At 41.5% G+C, this 26833-nt stretch overlaps 1 protein-coding gene across 1 annotated transcript; it reads left to right on the forward strand.

Annotated features, from left to right (window-relative positions):
• The first annotated feature begins 213 nt into the window (after positions 1-213).
• Positions 214-24971, forward strand: LOC134647813 (tyrosine-protein phosphatase non-receptor type 23). The gene is made up of 22 exons (XM_063502140.1): positions 214-408; positions 488-690; positions 944-1266; positions 1878-2051; positions 2440-2726; positions 3151-3341; positions 5113-5257; positions 5746-5977; positions 8144-8343; positions 9879-10011; positions 10895-11068; positions 12347-12490; positions 13463-13549; positions 14094-14912; positions 14967-15797; positions 16129-16580; positions 17248-17379; positions 17992-18120; positions 19550-19728; positions 20476-20660; positions 22741-22863; positions 24676-24971. Exons 1-22 carry the CDS (start codon positions 322-324, stop codon positions 24894-24896), a joined length of 5451 nt encoding a protein of 1816 aa, XP_063358210.1. The 5' UTR covers positions 214-321; the 3' UTR covers positions 24897-24971.
• Positions 24972-26833: the final 1862 nt, after the last annotated feature.

The following is a 26833-nucleotide window of genomic DNA, read 5'->3' on the forward strand; positions in this document are numbered from 1 at the left end:
GCCGCTATATGACGGCCGTCATATGACGGCACCGTTTTCGGAGGAATCCAAAGCTTTACATGGTTAAAAAGTTAAAAGTATTTACATCGTCCACTAGATGTCGCTAGCAAGAAGTCACCACAGATAATGAAATATTGAAAGAAAAAATCTGCTGACCCAATCAATTCAATCATTCAAGCCATGATTCAAGCCATTCATTCAGCTCATTCAGTTTAGTCTTAAATCAATCAAACAAAAAAATGACAGCTCTAAACTAATTTGTGATGAAATTGTTTTCTAAGTGATTTTCATGTAATCAGCCAGATAACAATCCTGTAAACAATGGAGGCGGTGCCCAAGTTGCCGTTGTTGAGTTTCGAGCTTAAAGTGAGTCCGGAGACCACACACTTTGGGCCAAAACTTAAGCAGGTCAGTGTTGAGTGTAAGGGTAGTGATAAGTGCTTTCTAGAGACTTTTCTTTGTTTTCACGGATGATTAATCATTTCAGTACATTGCGGATGCGTACAGGGAAGACCCTGAGAGCTATAGCAATGAGATGCATCAGCTGGAAAGCCTGCGGTCGTCCGCCGTGAGGCCTTCCATTGACGCAGCAGGTCTGAGTGCGCTATATAGATATTTCTGCCAACTCAGAGCTATCCAGAGCAGGTTTCCGATGGCTAAAGGGCAACCAGCGGCGTGTACATTTGCCTGGTAAGTTCAGTTTTGATCTAGATAAGTTTATTAAGTTGTTTACAGCGAAAATTACTCACTTGATTTTTATAGACGATTTTATGTGAATTTTAAGCAATAACAACACCTTGTTATGTGTGCTAACATTGTATTATTTTATATTTAGCCTTATGAAGTTAAGAAAATAAGATTCCAAGAATAGTTATATAAATAAAAATAAACATAGCAACTAAACAAATTTCTATTGTTTTAAATGCCTACATTTGTCCTACAGGAAGGACCTCTATGCAAACATGAGCAGTCCCCTAGCAGACATTCGTTTTGAAATGGCCTGTATCTTACACAACATTGGGGCTCTGCACACCCAGCTTGGGGCTTCGGAGCCTCGAACATCCCCAGAAAGTCTAAAAGCGGCATGCACCCACTTCCAAAATGCAGCATGGGCCTTTCAGCTGGTGAAGGAACAGTATCCGCAGCCAACCGGGATAGATGTGTCACCAGAAATGATGACGTTGTTCCAGGAGATCTGCTTTGCTCAAGCACAGGAGTGCATTCTTGAAAAGAGTATTCAGGACACTAGGAAACCTAGTGTTATAGGTAAGATCTGGGTAGCTCTGTAATGTTTGACATTTGTTGTTATGGGATTCCAGGATATATGGTTTCACTTACTCCTGTCTGATTTCATAGTTGCCTATACAGAGTAGCTCTGTATAGGCAATTCTGAAATTATAATTTAGACGGTACCTAGTTCACATAATTCATTTAATTCATCCATGTTTGTATTTTTGTTCTAAATAAGGCACTGATAAATTGTAGATAAAACAAAAGAGATGTCTTGATACTCTTGATAGTTATATTTGATTACTATAAAATTAATAAATAAAATGAAAAATGAAATGAAATTTATATTAAATCCAAACTCACTATTTAACATGGATACATCATTCAAAATTTGATGAATGAGAATTGCTTCCATATAAATGTAAAGTATATTTTTAATAGATTCAATAAACATGAATTCTATGTTTATACTTTTATACAGTCATAGAATTTAATTTCAGGACCATTTCGTTACCTTGTCACAGTGACAATCAATATGAAAATTGCTAGGGACCTCATACTTATTGTCACTGGCACAAGGTACAAAATGAATTAATTTCCTTGACCATACTATACACAAACCACTTAGAAATGTGTAAATCTATCAGGTGCCGTGGCAACCCAAGTGATGTTTTTCTACCGTAACTGCCTGAACCACCTCGGAGCATCAACTGGCTCTGAAAATGTCCACGAAATAATCGGCGGCAAGCTCTACAACTTCTGGCACCGGTTCTTGTCGTTCAAATTGTCTTATATTGGCTGCATTGTGTGCTTATATCAAGGTAAGTATAAATATACATTACACATTTGTAAAATGCACCAACACCAGTTAGGCACAATCACAACTTCTGATTCTATTTCTCTAATGACATCTGAGTACTCTGGGTATTGATAAAAATAAGTCTTATTAGTTTAATAAATATTTCATTATCAATAATTTCAATAAATAAGTAATGAACTTCTGTAACTTTTCTATATAAGTTTGACATAGCATTAGATAACAATAAAGTCAATAAGCCATATACAAAATACAAATACTTAATTGTCATTACACACACAAATGAAAATAGTACCGCACACAGATAAAAAGTAAATGCAGACAACCATCAATCCTAAAACAGTAGCAATAAGCATCATTTTAAAGTTATAAAACTGTCACTTCCATCCAAGGAATGAATGCCGAAGAACAACAGAAGATGGGCGAACGTGTGGCCTTCTACCAGCTAGCCGTGGACAAGCTAGCCGAAGCGCAGAAGCTCGCCAAATACGTAGAACCGGTCCAGGTCACCAAGGAAGCCCTGACGTTCACCAACGACGTGGTAGAGGGCAAGAGGAAAGCGGCGAAGAATGAGAACGAGTTTATATATCATGAGGAGGTGCCGGACAAGGATTTGCTTATGGACATGAAGCCGGTGTGCTTGGTTAAAGCTTTGCCCGTCAATTTGAATGATCCTGAGGTATGGAATATTGGAAAGTTGTTTTTTGTTTTGAATCAATTGTTGAAAGTAATTTTTTTATCAACCGGAATGTTATAGTTAAAAAAAGTTGTATTTTTAAAGCTCTTTTTTGTGCAAAAACATATGACCGTCGTCTTCCGTGTCCTTTGATAATGATTCGTGCGTGATTAAAATATCACCAAGATGGACCAAAATACCATAACTTGAGCCGGTTGTTTTAGAGCGGTTTCACATTTGCGTTTTATCTAGGCGCTATTTTTCACTACATTTGGTATATACGCGCCTACACGCGCTTTTAAAGACGAGCTTATAGGCTCGTACAAAAACGCTTGTCTGAAATCGCTCTAAATGATTACCTCAGCTGGCGTCATATTTGATTGCTTTGAATGGTACTTTAATTACAATTTATTTCTGTTTTACACAGGTGTCAGGTCCCGACATATTCTCTCGCCTGATCCCAATGGGCGCTCATGAGGCCTCCTCCGTCTACTCCGAAGAGAAGGCCAAGTTGCTCCGCCAAGTGGTCAGCCAAGTGGAAGCCAAGAATACTGAGTTAACTGAGTTCATGTCCTCGTTGCAACTTGATCAGTTGGAGGTGCTGGATTCCGATCAGAAGTAAGTAGGAACAGCCTCTATGGCTGGTAGTGTTGTGAATAACGCTCATTTCGAGGCTTAAAGACTCGAACCCTTAAGACTCTCGAGGCTTAACGCCTCAAAGGCAGCTAAAACGATTTCTTACATCCATAAGCGTAAAATAAATATATACAATTCTCAAACATAGTCGAGTCTTCAAGACTTACGAGTATTGTGGGCTCGTGTCTTTAAGCCTAAAAATAAGCGTTATTCACTGGCTGGTCAGTGAACAGGGACACTATGAATAGCTTTTTGCTAATGTTTTATGTAAAGAAAGAGACGAGACGTCAACAATAAAACTAAGATATTTAATGCTACATCAGGCGTGGCTCACTCCGCAATTTAGTCGTACAAGTACATGCGGCCCACACCAATTTTGGTGTCAAGCCATAGTAGTTGCCGCGCGCCGCTACGGAACGGACGCCTAGCGGTCATATCTGTCGTAATAAACGCGTTTTGTTAGAGTGAATCGTACCTAGTACTATTGTTTATTCTGTGGCTACATTTACACGCTTGCCGAGAAAACAAACGCTTAAGCTTGTACAAACGCTTAAGCTTGTACAAACGCTTGAATCCCATTTACATGCTTGTAAGTGCGTTATTGTATTCTGACAGACAAATATGGCAGACGTGGACGTTGTTTCGGCTCTTGGACATACGGCGCGAGCTCATGATCGACATTAAACAGACCCCAACGTGTAACGTCTTTATCATAAAAATTAAACTAGCCAGCAAATAGTATAATTTCCTAATGTGACGTTTCAACCAAAAGGTACTACATTACCGGTTGTTGATAAGGGTGATTTCAAGTAAAAGCTAAAGGAAATAGCGCCTTATTGACAACCTACAATAAGTACCCTTTTTGTTGAAAATGGCACATATAACTTCGTTATCACTTGTACATATTACTTAGTCAAATGAGTAAGTTTCCTCGCAATCTCACTTGTAAGGTTTCAGTCCATCGGCGCAATATATTGGATCAGTGACTCACTCGAGCAAACGGCGGGTTTTTGTTTGGGGGCCGATATCAGATGATAATGCTAACATTACTTATCTGACAAAATATACTTTGTGGTCATTAGCCTATCTATTCTTCTCTAGAGTCTAGACCAGCGGTCGGCAACCTTTTAGCAGTCAAGGGCCACATCGTAGTTTACGAAGTTGACGCGGGCCGCACTTTGTTTATATTTATGACTTTATCAGATATTGTCGTTTGTGAATATTACATACAAAATAGCCAGGGAGGCTCGCAGGCCGCAAGTGACAGGTTCACGGGCCGCATGCGGCCCGCGGGCCGCGGGTTGCCGACCGCTGGTCTAGACGGACAACATTATGATGTTTATGAATTTTATGATTTATGATCTTAGGGCAATCGTAAATGCACAAAAATTGTTTTTTTAAAGGATTGCTGTTTTCATCATATAACTAAAGATTTTGAATGAATTTGTGTTCAGCAGAATCGTCGTCAACATTTTTTTTACATTAAGACAAATACTAAAACGCGGTCGACATAACGTATTAGGGAGGCGGCATCAAATTATAACAAAAAAAATCCAACAGAAATGGTCATAACATAACTTTCTTTTGATGTGCGTGAATTTTTAGCCATTGAAACAATTTATATAGGACTTAGGAGTCACAATGTTTTTGTTGCAAAATATAGTTACTTCAAATCGACGAACCGTTTGACTTTTCCAGAAATAATACAAACTTGACTTCCTAGGTCATTACTTTTCTATTTTTTTTTCAACAGGATACCTCAAGAGATAGTAGACAGATGCGCAGCCATGAACGCCAAGACCGAGGTTATTCAAACGCTGGTGGACTCAATGAACAATCTCGCAGAGATCATAAGCGACGTCGAGAACTCGCTCGCAGAAATCAAGACGCTCATTCAGGTATCAAACTCATCATTATATCAGCCGAAATTTGTCCACTGCGGCATCCTTCCAGCACACACCAGCAGCCTTCTGAACACTATTATTGACAGTTTAAATTGTCCAATAGTTATCTAAAGATATATTTTCACCGACCGGGCGTACGGCGCTCAGTTAAGTGCTGTCATCTAACGATTCACTGATTTTGATTATGTGTATTCTCTGGTTGCTTGCTACGGTTTACGGTTTATAAGGAACCAATCTTCTGCACTGGAGTCAAAAGAATTTGTAGCGTCTTAGGGACCCCGTTTTAATGGCATCGCTGCACCGCACCGGGCGCTCAAGACTTCTCGCAACCATTGATCATTAAAATACGATCGTAATAACCGTAGGTTTAGTTTAAAAGCTTTCAATTCCTTTTGACTAGTACTTTTAATATACGTTACCTAAAATGATCATTGCTGCTAGGCCATTATTCAGCACTTACATATTATCTTTTCGAATTCCAGGAAGAAACTCTAAAAGAAAAAGAATTCCAAAAAGTCATGGGACCACGCCCGCCCTCCATAGTGCAAACCGAACTATCCAGAGAGTTCCACAAATACCAAGAGGCCCACGCGAGAACCAACGAGTCCAACCAAGTGCTGCATAAGGCTATGACGCTGCACATAGCTAATCTGAGGCAGTTGGCGGTGCCATTAGATGTACTGCAGAGTAGGATTCCTACTATCGATAATATTGGTAAGTGTATAGAGTTCCACAAATATAGAGGCCGAGAACGGCGAGAACCAACGAGTCCAACCAAGTGCTGCATAAGACTATGACGCTGCATATAGCTAATCTGAGGCAGTTGGCGGTGCCATTAGATATACTGCAGAATAGGATACCTACTATCGATAATATTGGTAAGTGTATATTTAGTTCCACAAATATGGAGGCCGAGAACCAACGAGTCCCAAGTGCTGCATAAATCTATGATGCAGCATAACATACTAATCTGAGGCAGTTGGCAGTGCCATTAGATGTACTGCAGAGTAGGATTCCTACTATCGATAATATCGGTAAGTGTTTATAGTTCCACAAATATAGAGAACCAACGAGTTTAACCGAGAGCTGCATAAGGATATGACGCTGCATATAGCTAATCTGAGGCAGCTGGCGGTACCATTAGATGTACTGCAGAGTAGGATTCCTACTATCGATAATATCGGTAAGTGTTTATAGTTCCACAAATATAGAGGCCGAGAACCAACGAGTTTAACCAAGAGCTGCATAAGGATATGACTCTGCATATAGCTGATCTCAGGCAGTTAGCGGTACCATTAGATGTAATGCAGAGTAGGATACCTACTATCGATAATATTGGTAAGTGTATAGAGTTCCACAAATATAGAGGCCGAGAACCAACGAGTCCAACCAAGTGCTGCATAAGACTATGACGCTGCATATAGCTAATCTGAGGCAGTTGGCGGTACCATTAGATGTACTGCAGAGTAGGATTCCTACTTTCCTACTATCGATAATATCGGTAAGTGTATAGAGTTCCACAAATATAGAGGCCGAGACCCAACGAGTCCAACCAAGTCCTGCATAAGGTCGCGCGAGTGACTTAAAACAAGTGAGTCTAAACCGTAAAATTATTCAATCCTGCATAAGGCTATGTCGCTGCATATAGCTAATCTGAGGCAGCTGGCGGTACCATTAGATGTACTGCAGAGTAGGATTCCCTACCATCGATAATATTGGTATGTGTATATTTAGAGTTCCACAAATATAGAGGCCGAGAACCAACGAGTCCAACCAAGTGCTGCATAAGGCTATGACGCTGCATGAAGCTAATCTCAGGCAGTTAGCGGTACCATTAGATGTACTGCAGAGTAGGATGCGTACTATCGATAGTATTGGTAAGTGTATATTTAGAGTTCCACAAATATAGAGGCCGAGAACCAACGAGTCCCAAGTGCTAATCTGAGGCAGTTGGCGGTGCCATTAGATGTACTGCAGAGTAGAATCTCTACTATTGATAATATCGGTAACTCGGTATGTGTATAGATTTCCACAAATATAAAGAGGCCAAGAACCAACGAGTCCCAAGTGTTTCATAGGGCTATTACGTCTTTCTCCTGATATCTGATTACTTTTGGATTATTGCAGTATTAATTATCATGATCTTTTAAATTTAGATAGACGAATGAATATCACAAATAACATTTTACACATTTCTTAAAAAAATAAGTATTTTTTTGAGAAAACTTATTTTATTTGCAGCTCGTTTGCTTCTTCTTTCATAAAATTTTAACCATCAACTGAAAGTTTTAAACAAGGGAATACTTACGTTCGGTTGCACCAAACCGTCGGTCACCGTTAAAGTGTTCGCTAAATTTTATTGTATGGGAAGTTTCATAGAAGTCTGCTGCGTGACGATGATCAGTCTATTAACTGTGGTTGGTGCAACTGGCCCTTAGTGGCAGTTGCACCAACCGCACTCGACAGACTGATCAACGTCACCCGGCGCGCCGCGGCGGTTTACTATGAAACTTTCCATACAATACAATTTAGCGAACTCTTTAACGATGACAGTTTGGTCACAGTATAATAAAGAGTACTAGCGTACAGTATGGACACTCCCTGCCTCCCGTTGAAAGTGCCGCCCACCCGCTCTCGGTTACCTCACAGTTACCCAACAATGTCTTATCTCACTCACACAAGCATGGTACGCGTTCACCTACACGAGCTTAGGCTGTGTGCGTAGGAACGCGTTTGTTTCATACATTTGATCGCCAGTGTCCGAGGTTTGGTGCAACCGACCCTTAACCTGTCGAATCCCACGATATGACGTTACCATAAGCGTTCTGGCTCATATATGAGCCGTGGGAGCTGACAGATTAATAATGTTTTCTCTGACAGAGGGCCTGGACCGGGAATCCATGTCGGAAATGCGTCGCGTGGTCGGTAAGGCGCGGCACATGCAGGCGCAGCGCGACCAGCTGGTGGGCGCGCTGCGCGCCGCGGTCGCCGCCGATGACGTGACGGCCGCGCTGCTGGCGCGCGCCGCCGAGCCGCGCGACCAGCTCTTCGTGCAGGAGCTCGCCAAGCATGACCCTCAGGTCAGTCTATATACCTTTTCATCACACTTGCTCGAAAATGATCTTATTGACAGAGGACATGGACCGGGAATCCATGTCGGAAATGCGTCGCGTGGTCGGTAAGGCGCGGCACATGCAGGCGCAGCGCGACCAGCTGCTGGGCGCGCTGCGCGCCGCGGTCGCCGCCGACGACGTGACGGCCGCGCTGCTGGCGCGCGCCGCCGAGCCGCGCGACCAGCTCTTCGCCCAGGAGCTCGCTAAACATGACCCTCAGGTCAGTCTATACAGTGCGGAAAGATAACTCGGGCCCTGGAGAGAAACTACCTTAAATCCTTAAGCTGGCTCATTTTACTCAAAGGAGACATTCCTTTAATTTTAAAAAGAAACAAAACTGCATTCAAAGATTTTCTAAAACTCGCTTGCCTCGCCCGGGACTCGAACCGACTAAAAATTCCAAAAAAATAAAAACCCGCAATTTTATTCTACTAGTCGATACAGTTAATGTTAATGATAACATTTCTCCAAGAAACATTAGGTCTTAAACTCGTCTGTCGTACAAAATATCCATAAAATCTAATATTTAGTACTCAAGATTTTTTTAGACAAGCCAAATTGAAGAAAAAAAAATACTTTGAATGCAGTTTTGTTTCTTTTTAAAAATAAAGGAATGTCTCCATTAAGTAAAATGAGCCAGCTAAAGGATTTAAGGTAGTTTCCCTCCAGGGCCCGACTTATCTTTCCACACTGTATACCTTAACACAGTCCCTGCCAACGTTTTCCCGCTATGTAGAGGAAAGCGACTACGAAGCGGCACTCAATGGGTTCAAAAGGCATTCAATCATTCATTTATTCCTTTATAAAACATAGTTTTACATGTCAATCACAGTATTTCATATTTACAACTATTTATATCTAAATTACATAACAACACATCAGTCTATAGGTATATAAATAAGTGTCGCGAAGCAGTAAATAATCCAAATAGCAACATCCGATAGGCAGTCTTCAGCATGAGACCGGCCTAAGAATGTCAAGAGCAATGACCACGGAAATGTAACCAAAACACAATAAACCAAAATCTGTTGGGTAGATCTTAAGTAGCGTGTTTCTAAGACAGTAGAATAGCTTTAAGTAGCAATTATGTCAGGTAGACTCATCTTCCTCGCGTTATCCCGGCATTTTTGCCACGGCTCATGGGAGCCTGGGGTCCGCTTGGCAACTAATCCCAGTAATTGGCGTGGGCACTAGTTCTGCCATCTGACCTTCCAACCCAGAGGGTAAACTAATAGGCCCGTATTGGGATTAGTCCGGTTTCCTCACGATGTTTTCCTTCACCGAAAAGCGACTGGTAAATATCAAATGATATTTCGTACATAAGTTCCGAAAAACTCATTGGTACGAGCCGGGGTTCGAACCCGCGACCTCCGGATTGCAAGTCGCACGCTCTTACCGCTAGGCCACCAGCGCTTTTTTTTTATGTCAGGTAGACTACAAAACAAAACCCGTATTCTAAACCAACGTTATTCATATTTTTATGTTGGTTTAATTTGTTTCAGGTGAAAATAATAGAAACGAATCTCGCGGCTCAAGAGAACATCATCAATCGCCTCACGTCTCTGTACGCTTCGTACGGGGAGTCGCGACGTATGCTGTCAGACTTGCTGAGGAAGCGAGAGAGCATTATTAACGGTATGTTCCTGTTTAATGTATGTGTTTACAAGAAATATAGGCTACAGTAGACTTTTGTTACAATAACAATGATGCTGTACTTCTAATTTGCACTTTCGACTTCCGAACCCGACACCGCATCCTGGCAGGGTCGCCATGTGGACCGGGAAGTAGGGCAGCAAGTAAACAATTCGAGTATTGCGTGAATACTGACATTTATTCAGAAAATCGTTACCTATTTTTTTTATAGGTAGGTACACTATTTAGAAACATGCTCCTCACCCAACCAAAATCTTAGCATTTTTTACCTGACTTATATCGACCGGGATATGAACCGTGATTACCTTTTGTGTTGTTTTCGAACTCCCGATATTTCGACGCAGTTACATGCATGGTAACTGAAGATAGCGGGTGGGTGACAAAGTTGTGTAGACCGCGCTCGGTCTACCCTCATTCGTGCGCGTCGGCTGCGTTCGCTTTCAACGTTCAACGTTGTGCGTTTGCGTTTTGAACAAGATGCATGTAACTGCGTCGAAATATCGGGAGCTCAAAAACAACACAAAAGGTAATCACGGTTCATATCCCGGTCGATATAAGTCTAGTGAAACTAACCGTGAATCATTCAAAACTGTTATTTTTTACCTGGTTGCATTATTTCCTCGTTTTATGTCACCCGCGTGTTGAAACGAATCTATTGACACCACATTATCGTAAAACGACTCGGTAAATTTCACGTTACGGTGGAACACAACACAATCATCCCTACATGTATGTAAATCTATTGGTGCGAATAAGTTTTCTATAAGTATATGTACTTGATTAAAAAATAAATAAAATGATGACTAAATTATCAGATTTATTTTTATTCTATGCTTTTCGTATACAAATTCTGTATATCTTCCAGCCCTCATAACGTCCTACGACACGTACGGCGAACTCCTCGGAAAATGCCAGAAGGGCCTCGAGTTCTACAAAAAGTTGAGCCACAACGTCAACCAACTGCTCACGAGGCTGCGAGGAACGTGCCAAGTTCAAGAGGAGGAGAGAGAATCACTGCTTGCCAAGAACAGTAAGGGGAGTAAAGGTTAGTTTAAGCCAGTATTTACGCGGTTATAAGGCAAGTGTCAGGGCCTGGTGTTGTAGACGTTGAGCCACAACGTCAACCAACTGCTCACGAGGCTGCGAGGAACGTGCCAAGTTCAAGAGGAGGAGAGAGAATCGCTGCTTGCCAAGAACAGTAAGGGGAATAAAGGTTAGTTTAAGCAAGTATTTACGTTATCTCGGCAAGTGTCAGGGCCTGGTGTTCTAGACGTTGAGCCACAACGTCAACCAACTGCTCACGAGGCTGCGAGGAACGTGCCAAGTTCAAGAGGAGGAGAGAGAATCACTGCTTGCCAAGAACAGTAAGGGGAGTAAAGGTTAGTTTAAGCCAGTATTTACGCGGTTATAAGGCAAGTGTCAGGGCCTGGTGTTCTAGACGTTGAGCCACAACGTCAACCAACTGCTCACGAGGCTGCGAGGAACGTGCCAAGTTCAAGAGGAGGAGAGAGAATCGCTGCTTGCCAAGAACAGTAAGGGGAATAAAGGTTAGTTTAAGCAAGTATTTACGTTATCTCGGCAAGTGTCAGGGCCTGGTGTTCTAGACGTTGAGCCACAACGTCAACCAACTGCTCACGAGGCTGCGAGGAACGTGCCAAGTTCAAGAGGAGGAGAGAGAATCACTGCTTGCCAAGAACAGTAAGGGGAGTAAAGGTTAGTTTAAGCCAGTATTTACGCGGTTATAAGGCAAGTGTCAGGGCCTGGTGTTGTAGACGTTGAGCCACAACGTCAACCAACTGCTCACGAGGCTGCGAGGAACGTGCCAAGTTCAAGAGGAGGAGAGAGAATCACTGCTTGCCAAGAACAGTAAGGGGAGTAAAGGTTAGTTTAAGCCAGTATTTACGCGGTTATAAGGCAAGTGTCAGGGCCTGGTGTTGTAGACGTTGAGCCACAACGTCAACCAACTGCTCACGAGGCTGCGAGGAACATGCCAAGTTCAAGAGGAGGAGAGAGAATCACTGCTTGCCAAGAACAGTAAGGGGAGTAAAGGTTAGTTGAAGCCAGTATTTCAGCAGTCACACTGATGCGTGCGGATCCTCGACAAGTCCCTGAAGTTCTAAGAAGTTGAGACTTTTTTGCGACCATTTTGCTATTTGGTCTATTTGTAAACTGTATTTTTTTTTTCCTTTTTTGCAAAGATTTGGTCCTTGGTCCAGGGGGTAGCGTCCCAAAAATTAAAAAAACATTGCATAAGAGCAATTAAGACGGGTCACTTTTATGGAAATTTCTTCACAAAATAACCGAATGTTTGTTTCAGCGGCGACCCCCGTGCCGTCTTCACCGGCTAGAATGGAGCGGGCCGACAGCGTCGAGCCTCGAAGCGAGGGCTCCGGCCTCAAACTGAAGGACTACCTGCCTTATATGAAGAAGAGGCAACTGCCCAGGACCCCTCAAGGTACATGTCAGACACAAGCATGGTGGATTTTTTAAGGGAGGAAATCTCCCGTGCTGCTATTTGCATTAATATCATATTAGAATATCAATAATAATATTAGAACGAGCTATGCTCGGAAAACACATAAAATCTCAAAAATGCGCGTTTTACCAGAGTAACACCTAGCTAGATCGATTTTTCGCTCGAAATATATATATAAATAAATAAACAAGAATAGGGATGATGACACATGTTGAATTTTATAACAAAATCTAGTAAAATAGATAGCAAACGAGCAATTTATCACAATAATGTGGATATTAAAATAAAATATTGAAAAATTACAAAAATACAGGACCTGAAAGTTTCAAAATTTCAGTTTTTTTTAACTTCCAAAAACGATAAAAGTAAGGGTACCATTCGATTCCTTACATTTCATCCAAAAAAATATTGTATAGCATCTATATACATAAACGCAATATTTCACCGACTTAAACGTAATTTTCTTGTTTTCTCCATACTACAAGATGGGCGATGACGTCACGGCCCTTGGCCGTTTTGTATAGGGCGTTTCGCGAGTGAAGTGCGACTGTCGGCCTTTGACTACAATTTCTGACTTTTGTGTTACTTTAATGCAATGGGTCCCATATAGACATTTGATCCTAAAAACAAACCCGATCGATTGATACCATAAAAAAAAATTAGTCATGTAGCCTATTGCTTCGTTTAAAGGAATTCAATTAATATCATTTGGCTATTACATATTTTGGAAAAATCAACGCTAAAAATGTCAATTAAAAAAAAAATGGTATGGATCAAAAGCTTCTAGGAGATTCTTAAGTTAGGGCACTAGTAAAGTCAAAAATTATAGATTATTTTTCAAATAGTATGAACAGTTTGCACATGGTGTTTTGACTCCCTTACTTGCTCGTGCATGCTACTTGCACCGTGTGCAAGCGTATTGTTTGTCAGTAATTAATTATTAGTTGATGTTTATAGGTCAACCAGAAACGTTACCGCCAGAAGCGTACTACCCGGAGTCGATATACCCAACATCCGTGAGACCAGCTCCCGTCGGATCAGAAGGTATGTAAATAATAAATATACATTAACCTGCCCTTTAAATATTTTATACTTGTCTCTGCCTTCGGCTTCGTCCGCTAAGAAGTCTCTAACTGCCCCCTTAGTATTTCCTTACTGACTTTCAACCCCTATTTCACCTCCTTAAGGGATGAAAAAGTATCCTATGTCCCACTCCAGGCGGTCTAGCATGAGTTGCGTTTTCGCGCGCGACTCCATACATCAAGCGCGACTTCAAGTATTGACTCGCGCGTGAGAACGCAACTTATGCTAGAACGCCAGAGTTTAAATTGTCTGTACCTCGAATTTCATCCTACTCTGTTCAGCCGATTTCTGAGGTAGCAACATAATATAATAGCCTTACATCTTCATTTATAATCTTAGTATGTTTTAAATATATTAGTCAGCAACTCTGTAATTTAATGTTATAATAATAATAAATCCGTTTATTTAAGACAACATAGGTCCAACACAATCATATTACAATGTAAAAATAAATGTAAATGTCAATGTAAATGTGTTATAATGGATTATATTTTTCTTTTTGCAGCAACCGACCCAACCCAAATGCAACTGCCAGATGGTGTGGTCATGCCTCAAATGATGCCGAACCAGTACGCCCGCTATGGCACACCCTACGCCCAAGACCCCGAACCCTACTCCACACCCTCCAACTTCTACCCTTCCAAAGGGTACGAGAAACCCGAGGAAAACCCTTATTATTCAGCCTACACCCCTCCCCAATACTCCCACCAAGTGACCAACCCACAAACATACGCCAACCCATACTATTCTGGCTCTCAAGACAGTGGGACTGTGATAACCGATTCACAAAGCAACTCTTACACTATGCACAGCCAGGGTAATGCCAACATGACCACTAATACCCAAAGCGTGCCAAGCAGTGCACCAAGCAATAGCCAAACTAACGCACCATATGTCTACGATATGTACGGGCAAAATCAAATACCACCAATCCCTGAGCATCCATCAATGACTTATCCTGGACAAGATTTAAGTGCTAACTTCTCTCAAATGCAAGTATCAACGCCTAAAGAATACCAGCCACCGAATTTCGGTAACGATTATTCTCAAACGTACTATAGCGTGAACTACCCTCAAGCAGCGACGCCCAATATGGCGACATATAGTAGCGCTGAGCAGAATAACTCAAACACTAATTCTACGCAAAGCACTGATTATAATACTCTAAATTATCCATATAGCGATGTGCCATACGCTTCTAATTCTGCGTCAGCGTACGCACCCAATTCCGCCGTTTCAACGTACGCACCCAATTCGGGTTCGACTTACGCACCCAATTCTACGGCTACTTCCTACGCACCTGCCTCTGTTGCTTCGTATGGTCCTAGCTCTGCGACTTCTACGTACGATCCTAATTCTGCTCCTTCCACTTACGCACCTAATTCTACGGGCTCTACTTACGCACCTAATTCTACGGGCTCTACTTACGCACCTAATTCTACGGGCTCTACTTACGCCCCTAACGCTGCTCCTAACGTTCCTGCGTACAGTTCCGAACAATATAACTACACAACAGGCTACGACGCATCATCACAAAGCTACCCCGTATACACGAACGCTGATACTACAGCATACTCTGCAACCACAGTTACCAATGTCCCTGTATCCGTCGAGTCCCCATACAATCCGCCCGAACCGAACCCAGCACTATCCCAAATAGACGCTTTCGACCAACCAATCAAGTCTCATGTCACCGGAGAAGCGTTGAACTACCCTAACTACCAAAGTTACGAGAGTTTCACCCCAACCCCTAACCCGGAGACACCTACTTCATTATACCAAGACCCAGCCAACGTGAACTATACGCATACCTACCAAAATCATCCGGGTTATAACTTCAATCCAGGCACAGGAGGTTTTGACTATAACTACGGCTCGCAGAACTCTTATGCCAGCTACGTGCAACCGAGTATAGACTCTCAGTCGAACCCTAAAGATCCAAATTGGAACGCGCAAGGGGTCTACACGAGCGCTGGAGGGTGTCAAACTGTTCAATCCCCTTCAGAGACGCCTCAAACCCCGCAGCCAAGCGATAATCAGACTTATTACAATACGCCGTACGGATATATTACTAATACAAACCAGTCACAAGAAGTGGTATCGAATCCTGAAGTAACGACCACGAATTATGGTGCCAATGTGAATCAGTCGACTTATATGCAGTCTGGGGAACAGTACAGCACTAATGTCACCTTTAGTAATAACAAAGGTAAGTAAATCATGGAATGTAATAGTCATTTATCACTTTGACCGCCAAAGACGTCTGAAGCGCTCGGTTACAGTTACAGTAATATCAATCTTCGTGCATTCCGATACGGTTCATATTAAGTCGTGGCGTTCAAAGGGTTAAATAAAATTACAAATTGGCACTATTGGTTACGGGTTCTAACTCTTTCTTAGGCTCTGTATAATCTATATCAATTGTTACATTTAAATAAGCTGATAGCTGAAACCAAAAACAATATACTGTAATCATCAGTTTATGAAATAAATCACTTAAATCAAAAATATCTTTTATTTTAACTACCATTTTATTTCAGTAACGACACCCAAGGAAGAAAAAGAGGAGCCAACTTTTGAGGCAAAACCAGAGCCGATCCAAAGCCCAGTACAAGAAACTGCTGAACCTACACCAATCAATGAAGAATCCGAACCGGCCCCAGAGCCCTCCGTTTTCGACTTATTATCAGACATAGATTTCTCAGTTGAACAAAAACCTCTAAAGCCTCATATAAAAGTACCACAAATATCAGAAAGCGCAATCAAAAAGCCTTTACCAGTGCCTAAAGTTGAACCAATCCCCAAACCGGTGCAAAAGGAAGAAGTGATACAACGGCCAGCTAAAAGGGACCTGTTTTCGGATCCTAGTTTGCTGAACAGTTTTACGCAGGAGGTGAAGACTTTGCAGGCCTTGGTTGACTCGTTGACGAATAAAGTGCCAGGTGGATTGACGCTGTTGGACTCTAAATGGAAGTCGTTCCAGGATATACAAGTGAGTGTAATGATATTCAGATTTTTGTTATACTATCTTGTCTATCTTCCTATAGGTTTTGTTGAAGGCGAATTTTAATAAAAATATTATTGCATGCCCTAAAAAATGTGCAAAGCTTAACCCTTTAACAGGCAAGAAATGCACGATTAACACATTCAGTGCCGAAAACCCGACTATCGGGTATTTTATGATTTCGTTACCAGGCCGGACGACCCGATAGTCGGGATCGTGGTACTTCAGCTTTATATGACGAAATTTTTGTGGCCTGGCGCGGATGTCTTGTTTGGCTGGGGGGCAATAAATGTGTTAAAATACTAAAACATGATGTTATGGGGTAGTCATGTTTGCCGTATAATATCGGAGTGTGCCCTTTAAAGGGTTAATTATTAAGCTATTCGGAAAATTGCAAGAAGAAATCTGTCAAAAAGCACTTTTCATGTAGGTAGTAAATATTAACCCATTCATCGCTGAGCTACGTTTGTAGCCGATAACATGGATTTCCCGGTACATATGACGAGGCAAAACGACAACGTGTCGTGATTAGCGCTGAATGGGTTAATATAAAAAAGAATGACAAATTCATATGTACATTGTTTTCTCAAATATATTTTTAACTTTATCAGCAGTGTCAAAGAAATCTTCTAAAATTCAATAATTTTGTGTGCAGAGTAAAGAAAACATGACGCGGTCAAAAAACATCGCGAGACAGTACAAGAGTGGTAACATCGGGCCTTACGACGACTCGCGACTGACGCTAAAGAGTGACGCTAATGCGTACATCAACGCTTCCTATTATAAGGTATCATCATAAATACAGAGTGGATTTATTTACTGGGGCACTAAAGACAGCTAATAAAAATAGTCTTAGGAGGCCTTCCATTTCTGTTCAGTATCAAAGGTTGTACCATCAGCAGTATTCAACGCTTCTTATTATAAGGTAACATACAGAGTGGATTTATTTACTGGGGCACTAAATGCAGCTAATGAAAATAGTCTTAGGAGACCTTCCATTTCTGTTCAGTATCAAAGGTTGTACCATCAGCAGTATTCAACGCTTCCTATTATAAGGTAACATACAGAGTGGATTTATTTACTGGGGCACTAAAAGCAGCTAATGAAAATAGTCTTCGGAGACCTTACATTTCTGGTCAGTATCAAAGGCTGTACCTACCATCAGCCGTATGGCGACTTAATCAATAAATTCATTCATAATTTCTCCATGCAATTTCGAAGCACGCTGTACATCTAGACTTTTCTAGAGCATTAACCTAAGGCACAGGGTTGAATGAAAATGTTTTCCATACATTTTACTAAGATGCAAAGTAATAATGTTCATTTCTTCAGCCTTTTTTCACGCCAAATATTGATAATTTATATTTACTTACCAAATATTATGTTTTCTGGTTATTAGCAACTGGCTCCCTGGTGCATTCCCCTGGTAATATCCTCGATGCCAGAAGAGAGGCACTACCGCGTGTTCTGGAAGGCCGTGTTGGAAAACAAAATCACTTCTGTTGTTTGCTTGCTCAGCGAAATTGAGGTCAGTAATAGGACATTATTGCAGAGGCCGGGAAAGGGCAATTCGCGGATGAGTTTCGATTTTGTCGGACGACGCGAAGCGGAGTCCGACAAAGAAGACGAATCCACGAATTGCTATTCCTGCCGAGGCATATATAGTGCTTTTCTCCAAACATGCGAGGAAATAAGGTAAAATAATAATTATGTAAGCATCAAGCATCACTCAAATCGAACCTTCACATCAAAAATGTCAAAAACAATTTCCCTTTAAAATTAATTTTTAAGAGTTTAGGGCACAAACTTATTCTGCCATTCAGTACCATTCAATATTCGTTCATTTAATATAATTGTGCAATATAGTTGGTCAAACCAATTTGTCAGTCAGTAAGAACCAGGAAAACTATACCCATCCTTTTCTTTTGGGTGCTAGTACTAGTGTAAGACAAAGATAGTATGATTCTCTCTGTCTATGTTTGAAATGAGAAAGTCCTTTGACAAACTATATAAACTTTATATACACGGATGAGATCCTTAAAAAAATATAAAAATAATCTTTGATTTTATTAAGCAGTATTCTCACGATCATACACGAGCACAACGGTCTTGTAAGAACGAGACAAGTAAGGTCGTTTATCTTACTATCTCACTCTATCCTATAGCTTGAAATGATAGCTGATCGGGTCGTGTAGACGCGGCTCGCGGCTATAATTATTGGCTGTTTGCGTTTTTTATTTTTAAAAAGTAAAAAACACTACAGTAATAAGTTATTACTGTAGTGTTTTTTTCATTCCCGTCCGCTAGAACAGGACAGCGATAGTTTGATTTTTTTAAATTAGAGTTTGACAATAATGTAGAACTTCCCGTACTATTTTTGCTACAATAAGGTGAACATTTCCGAGCATATTGGAGAAAATAAAATTTCTGAACGATTAAATTATTTGTCTTTTACCACCTTACTGCACCTTTTGCACCTTACTCCTTTGTAATAAGGCGAAAAATGTAAACATATCTCTGACGTCGACTGTACCTAAACTAAGTTACAAGATACCTACGTATTATAAAAGTTCTCAGGTTTTCATTAAAACCCAGTAATCCCATTGCTTTAAAAAATGTTCTGTCGTCTTGTTATATTTTATATTCCATAGCAAATTGACTAATTTTGTGATTGTAAATGATATCAAATCTGTATTTACACTCAATATAACTGACTTTAAATTTTCAACGGGCAAATTATGCTTTAACACATTCAGTGCCGAAAACCCGACTATCGGGTATTTTATGATTTCGTTCCCAGGCCGGACGACCCGATAGTCGGGATCGTGGTACTACAGCTTTATATGATGAAATTATTGTGGCCTGGCGCGGATGTCTTGTTTGGCTGGGTGGCAATGAATGTGTTAATTTTTGCTCAAGAGGCGAAACATATGTGATTTTGGTTCTTTTTTGTACAGATGCAAGGCAAATTCTACTGGCCGACAGCAAAGGGCCAGTCCCTAGACCTCCCCGGAGTGAAGGTGGTGCTGGATAACGTCACATGCACTGTACATTGGACCGAACGGACACTTACAGTGGCTCACGAGAGTACTGTGCATAAAGTCAATCATTATCAGATCAGCGTCTTCCCTGCCAAGTAAGTTGAATCATAGAGAAAAAAATACATAGAGTGCTCACTCCATACATCAGTTCAGACTATTAATTTCAGTGTCTACATCTAGCATCAAGTAGCGGAACTATCAGTGCTGCTACTTGACAATAGATGTAGCACCGACCGGAAAGTCTTATCTCAACAGCATAAAACTTTCCGGTCGGTGGCGACATCTATTGTCAAGTAGCAGTACTGATAGTTCCGCTACTCGATGCTAGATGCTAATAGTCTTTTTGGTACTAAAACTGATGTATGGAGTGAGCACTCTATGTATTTTTTTCTCTATGGTTGAATTTAATAAAGACAAAAAATACTTATTAAAATTGTATATAATTTACAATACCTTTGTTTGTGTACATAATTAAGCAGACTGCGCATTTGCCACTTAACACATTAATTCCCACCCAGCCAAACAAGACATCCGCGCCAGGCAACAACAATTTCGTCATATAAAGCTGTAGTACCACGATCCCGATTATCGGGTCGTCCGGCCTCGGAACGAAATCATAAAATACCCGATAGTCGGGTTTTCGGCACTGAATATGTTAAAAAGTGTACCGAACCAGTTAGCCATCTCGTTCTTCTTACCAAGTGAAATTAAACTTTAACGTAATCGAAATTAAATACATTTTATTTATTGGCTTTTTCGAGAATACTTGTTCCTTATGTATTCCTGGTACTTGTCAGCTGGCCCAGCTTTTACAAATATCATAGTACATTTTTACTTCACAGAATCGTCTGCTCCCCTCTCATCCTTCTCGTGGACAAGATCCTATCGGAGACCTTCGAGAACCGTCTGAGCAACCAGCTCAGTGGCGCCTGGCTACAATGCGCTACGGGTGGAGGGCGGAGCGCGTTACTGGCGCTAATTATAGCGCTCGTGTGCCAAGTGCGAGCGGGACAGCCGCAGCTGTGCGGTGAGCATAGACTTACCTTCTAATAGATTTACAGAAACTTGCGGGCACCACACATAGGAGCTGCTTTACTTGTAAAATACACATAGGACAGGAACACACTTAGCTTCAATGCGGTACGGGTGGAGGGCGGAGCGCGTTACTGGCGCTAATTATAGCGCTCGTGTGCCAAGTGCGAGCGGGACAGCCGCAGCTGTGCGGTGAGCATACACTTAACTTTTAAAAGATTTACAGAAACTTGCGAGCACCACACATAGGAGTTGCTTTACTTGTAAAATACACACAGGACAGGAACACACTTGGCTTCAATGCGGTACGGGTGGAGGGCGGAGCGCGTTGCTGGCGCTGATTATAGCGCTCGTGTGCCAAGTGCGAGCGGGACAGCCGCAGCTGTGCGGTGAGCATACACTTACCTTTTAAAAGATTTACAGAAACTTGCGGGTACCACACATAGGAGTTGCTTTACTTGTAAAATACACATAGGACAGGAACACACTTGGCTACAATGCGGTACGGGTGGAGGGCGGAGCGCGTTACCGGCGCTAATTATAGCGCTCGTGTGCCAAGTGCGAGCGGGACAGCCGCAGCTGTGCGGTGAGCATACTCTTACCTTTTAAAAGATTTACAGAAACTTGCGAGCACCACACATAGGAGTTGCTTTACTTGTAAAATACACACAGGACAGGAACACACTTGGCTTCAATGCGGTACGGGTGGAGGGCGGAGCGCGTTGCTGGCGCTGATTATAGCGCTCGTGTGCCAAGTGCGAGCGGGACAGCCGCAGCTGTGCGGTGAGCATACACTTACCTTTTAAAAGATTTACAGAAACTTGCGGGCACCACACATAGGAGTTGCTTTACTTGTAAAATACACATAGGACAGGAACACACTTGGCTACAATGCGGTACGGGTGGAGGGCGGAGCGCGTTACCGGCGCTAATTATAGCGCTCGTGTGCCAAGTGCGAGCGGGACAGCCGCAGCTGTGCGGTGAGCATACTCTTACCTTTTAAAAGATTTACAGAAACTTGCGAGCACCACACATAGGAGTTGCTTTACTTGTAAAATACACACAGGACAGGAACACACTTGGCTTCAATGCGGTACGGGTGGAGGGCGGAGCGCGTTGCTGGCGCTGATTATAGCGCTCGTGTGCCAAGTGCGAGCGGGACAGCCGCAGCTGTGCGGTGAGCATACACTTACCTTTTAAAAGATTTACAGAAACTTGCGGGCACCACACATAGGAGTTGCTTTACTTGTAAAATACACATAGGACAGGAACACACTTGGCTTCAATGCGGTACGGGTGGAGGGCGGAGCGCGTTACTGGCGCTAATTATAGCGCTCGTGTGCCAAGTGCGAGCGGGACAGCCGCAGCTGTGCGGTGAGCATACACTTACCTTTTAAAAGATTTACAGAAACTTGCGGGCACCACACATAGTCCAGGAGCTACTTTACTTGTAAAATTCACATATACTACTTTACTGAAGCCCTGGATACACTAGTCGACAAATGTCCCCGACACGTGTCACCAGCGACGTCGGGTGAAGTAATGCGCTCGACATATCTGGCGACATCGCGCGACTTACGCAAACACTGGCGACACGTGTCGACTCTCTTTGTGTCGACACCTGATGCATTCCTTGTTTGATCACACAGATGTTTGATAGCAACTATAGTATAACTCTAAAGATCGGTTTTCCTAGGATAGCGGTGCCGTCATATAGCGGCCGTCTCCATACTAAATAATACGGCTAAATATGGATGTCGTAGTATTTGTATGGAGACGGCCGCTATATGACGGCACCGCTTTCGGAGGAAACCAAAGGTTAAGCATTAGCAGGCGTGGCTCACTCCGTGATTTCGTTGCGTCGCAACAAATACGTACAAGTACATCCGTCCCACATTAATTTTGGTGGTTAGCCATAGCCCGCGCGTGGCGCTTGCGCCACCTAGCGGTCATATGTGTCCTAATCGTAACAGACGCGTTTTGTTAGAGAGTGAATCTTCTGTACCTAGTACTATAATTTATTCTGTGGCATTAGTTGTTATAGTGTCGGTTTGTAATTAGTATTTTTTCCTCAGAAACGCTGGACGCGGCGTGTGCTAACCTCTACAAGCACCGCACCGACGTGCTAGAAGACACCAAGTTCCTCGCCGACGCTTATAGGACCGCGCTGTTCTACGTGCAAGGAGTGCTTTGCTCTGGTGAGCCGATTTATAATCGTACCGATAAATCATTTATAAAAAACGCACGTGCCTCTCCAGAGCAGGGATGTTGCGGATGCCGATTTTTTGACATCCGCGGATGCGGATGCGGATGCGGATTTTTAACGGCTCACATCCGCGGATGCGGATGTCAAGATAGGTACATAAAAAGCGGCCAAGTGCGAGTCGGACTCGCCCATGAAGGGTTCCGTATTTAGGCGATTTATGACGTATAAAAAAAAACTACTTACTAGATCTCGTTCAAACCAATTTTCGGTGGAAGTTTACATGGTAATGTACATCATATATTTTTTTTAGTTTTATCATTCTCTTATTTTAGAAGTTACAGGGGGGGGACACACATTTTACCACTTTGGAAGTGTCTCTCGCGCAAACTATTCAGTTTAGAAAAAAATGATATTAGAAACCTCAATATCATTTTAGAAGACCTATCCATAGATACCCCACACGTATGGGTTTGATGAAAAAAAAAATTTTTGAGTTTCAGTTCGAAGTATAGGGAACCCCAAAAATTTATTGTTTTTTTTCTATTTTTGTGTGAAAATCTTAATGCGGTTCACAGAATACATCTACTGACCAAGTTTCAACAGTATAGTTCTTATAGTTTCGGAGAAAAGTGGCTGTGACATACGGACGGACAGACAGACAGACATGACGAATCTATAAGGGTTCCGTTTTTTGCCATTTGGCTACGGAACCCTAAAAACGCACGTGCCTCTCCAGAGCACCTATATCTACTTTTTAAGGGGCCCACTGATTACCAGTCCGCCGGACGATATCGGCCTGTCAGTTGTTCGGAACTGTCAACTTTTTGTTCTAACTGACAGGCCGATATCATCCGGCGGACTGTTAATCAGTGGGCCCCTTAAAAAGTAGATATAGGTGCTCCGGTGTCGACTTAGGGCCAGTGGCACCATCCAGTGGCACTTGACTGACTGATCAACGTCACCCGGCGCGCCCCGTCGGTTTACTATGAAACTTTCCATACAATCAAATTTAGCGAACTCTTTAACGATGACAAACAGTTTGGTGCAACCGACCCTTAGACATAGAACGTCGTCAGGCGTTGTATCGTGTTTTTGTAGATTGCCATGACACGACGTTGATGACCTCACCACCCACAAATAGCTTTGCATCGTATTGGGTATTCTACTTACTATTTACGGGTTGGTCTCGGACTGTCTAGAACACAAAATGACTAGTGTAATATTTTGCCTATATCCCTTTTAGTCTACATCGCAAACGGTCTAGAACACAAAATGACTACAATTATTTAGACCTTTATTTACCTACATTTCGTCGGTTTATCTTTACGTTAGCGATGTCGACGGAGCCCCGCTCCCGCGGGGCTCCTATTTCTGTGCGGTTTGGCCTTCGGCCATTTGAAGATACCTAACGAACCTAATCTACCTATATGTGGTCATTTTGCGTTCTAGACCGTTTGCGATGTAGACTAAAAGAGATATCGGCAAAATATTACACTAGTCATTTATATATGTATGTATATGTATGCTAGTTTTAAGGTATTTATGTATGGGCCACTAGTTGCCTGAAATAAACGAATTCATTCATTTCATTCACTAGTCATTTTGTGTTCTAGACAGTCCGAGATCAAAGCCTATTTACGACATCTTCTGACTTAGTGTAAGGCCTGAGTGAGCAGCGTGCACTAAGGCCGCTACTATACGCTTGCATTTGTTTAACATGCACGCCGCACGCCCCGCCCCGCTGCACGCCCAACTCGAGCGTCCACTCAGGCCTTACACTTACACTTAACCGTTCCTTCCGCAGGTACGACATCATTCAACGGCGAAGCCATCTCGGTCCCGACTGGGGCGTCCGTGTTACCCCCCGTCACCCCCAACCCCGCCCCTGCCCCCTCTAGCTCCCAGAGAACCAAGTTCTCCCGAGAATCCTTCGAGGAGATGAAACAGTCGCCCGGCCTCAAGAGCGGGGACATGAAGGACCCGCTCAACTTTCTCGATCCACTGTGGAGCTTGAAGAAGAAATAAAGCGATTTTAGACTTTGATGTGTTTTAATAAGGTTCGTTTTAGTTAAACATCCTCAACGAAAAAGTGAACGATCTACATAGATCTAAAAAAAAATTAAGGTGGGTTTGCGAAGCGGAAAAAACTCAACGAAAAATAGACAACAACCCATAGGCTCCTACTTTCCCACCTATAAGTTAAATTATTTCAAATCATTTGAATGCTCGCGTTTTATCGTAAATGAAGTAACTTTATACGAGAGTAGGTGGATTATCCAGCAATTTCCGGCCCGCTAAATGAAGAAATAAAGACTGTGTTCCAATTTCGACTCTACTGCGGTACGGTAAGGTTGGTTTTTGAATGTGATAAATTATTGGATATAATGATAATTATGATAGGTATATTTACATTTTCTTTTAAATTATTAAATCGTAGTCTTAGTTTGCTTATTCGATTATAATTTTTGCATGCTGATAGAACTTATCCTTACTTAGGATGGTATTACATCTGTCCAATATCTTGGTCCAATGTGTATTTGCGCCTCATATTTTGCTTAACGAGAGAGTGAGACGCAATGACATTGGACTATGAAATTGGACAGGTGGAATACCATCCTTACTCAGTAGTTACTTTCACTAATGTATGTTGTTATAGGTAATGAATTATAATAAGAGGCGAATGGAACTAAAGATGAACAGTGCGAAAACCAGATTACAATTCCGGTTTTTGAATATCATGCTCTAATGTATTCTATATAAGGTTCATTGTTAGGTTAGCACAGTCAACATCGTAAATATATGTACTTTTTGGTTTTAACCCCTAAGAGAAATTTTAAGAAGAGTAGGTACAATCATGAGGGAAATCTGCTGTATTATAAAATGTCGGTTTGCATTTTTATAATTGTCCCATTTGCCCCTTTGCTACTATGTATTACCCGGCAAGTAGATGTTCAGAAATGTACAGTCGGCAGCAATAGTTGCTAAGCGTGGTATTCAAAATGATCTTGACTCGACCTTATTGTTAAGAGAATAAGAGCGTATTAAGTTGCTAAGCGGGCGAGGTGTTCAAAATTACCTAATTTTGAACACCTCGCCCGCTTAGCAACTTCTGCTGCTGACTGTGTGTTAAAGCAATATAAAAACATGAAAAAATTAAATGACTAATTATACACGTAAAATCATCAATGTTATTACAATAATTAGCGTTGTTTCTAGTTTCTAGACCAATATTGCATAAGAAACTAAAGTATTTGAACAATTTAAGTATTCATCGGTAAATTGAGTGTAATTGTTTGTATCATATCAAAACATGTTTATATGCAATTTATTAAATAAAAAGATTTTGTTTAATGGTACCTATCGTTTTAATGTTTCGTATAAGATATATAGAATGTGTGTTGCAAGATTTATATGGAAAATACAAACATTTTGTGGGAGTAAGAAATCGAAGGAGGAGCATTTAAAAGCCACGTATTTGTATTTAATATTTTTTTTGTCACAAATAGAAGTCTGTTGCTAATTAACGATACGTATTTTATAAAAAAAAGCCTTATTGAAAGGCTTATAATTTTTTTTCTGAATAATTCAGCTTAGTTTAGCGACTTTATGTTTAATAGATTATATTATTATGGTAATTGATCAATGTAGATAATATCTCTGAACAATAATAAATTAATAAAGTTAAATTGTACAATGGTGAAATAATGGACTTGTCGAAATTTTAACCAAAATATTCCAATTTGCAATGTAAGTAATGTAGCTTTTGTTTACATGTAATGTTTTATAGTTCATTCAATTAAATGTATGACTGATTTGATTGTTGTTTCATTAAAAGATGGCGTAACGCTTAGGATTCCACTTATCAAACCACTCGCTACGCTCGTGGTATGTTTTTTTATTTAGCTTGGGTACGGTGAAAGCGGTCATCTCCATACAATTTATAAACGCAACATATGCATTGA

The sequence above is a fragment of the Cydia amplana genome, chromosome 5, assembly GCF_948474715.1.
Source record: "Cydia amplana chromosome 5, ilCydAmpl1.1, whole genome shotgun sequence".
NCBI lineage: Eukaryota > Metazoa > Arthropoda > Insecta > Lepidoptera > Tortricidae > Cydia > Cydia amplana.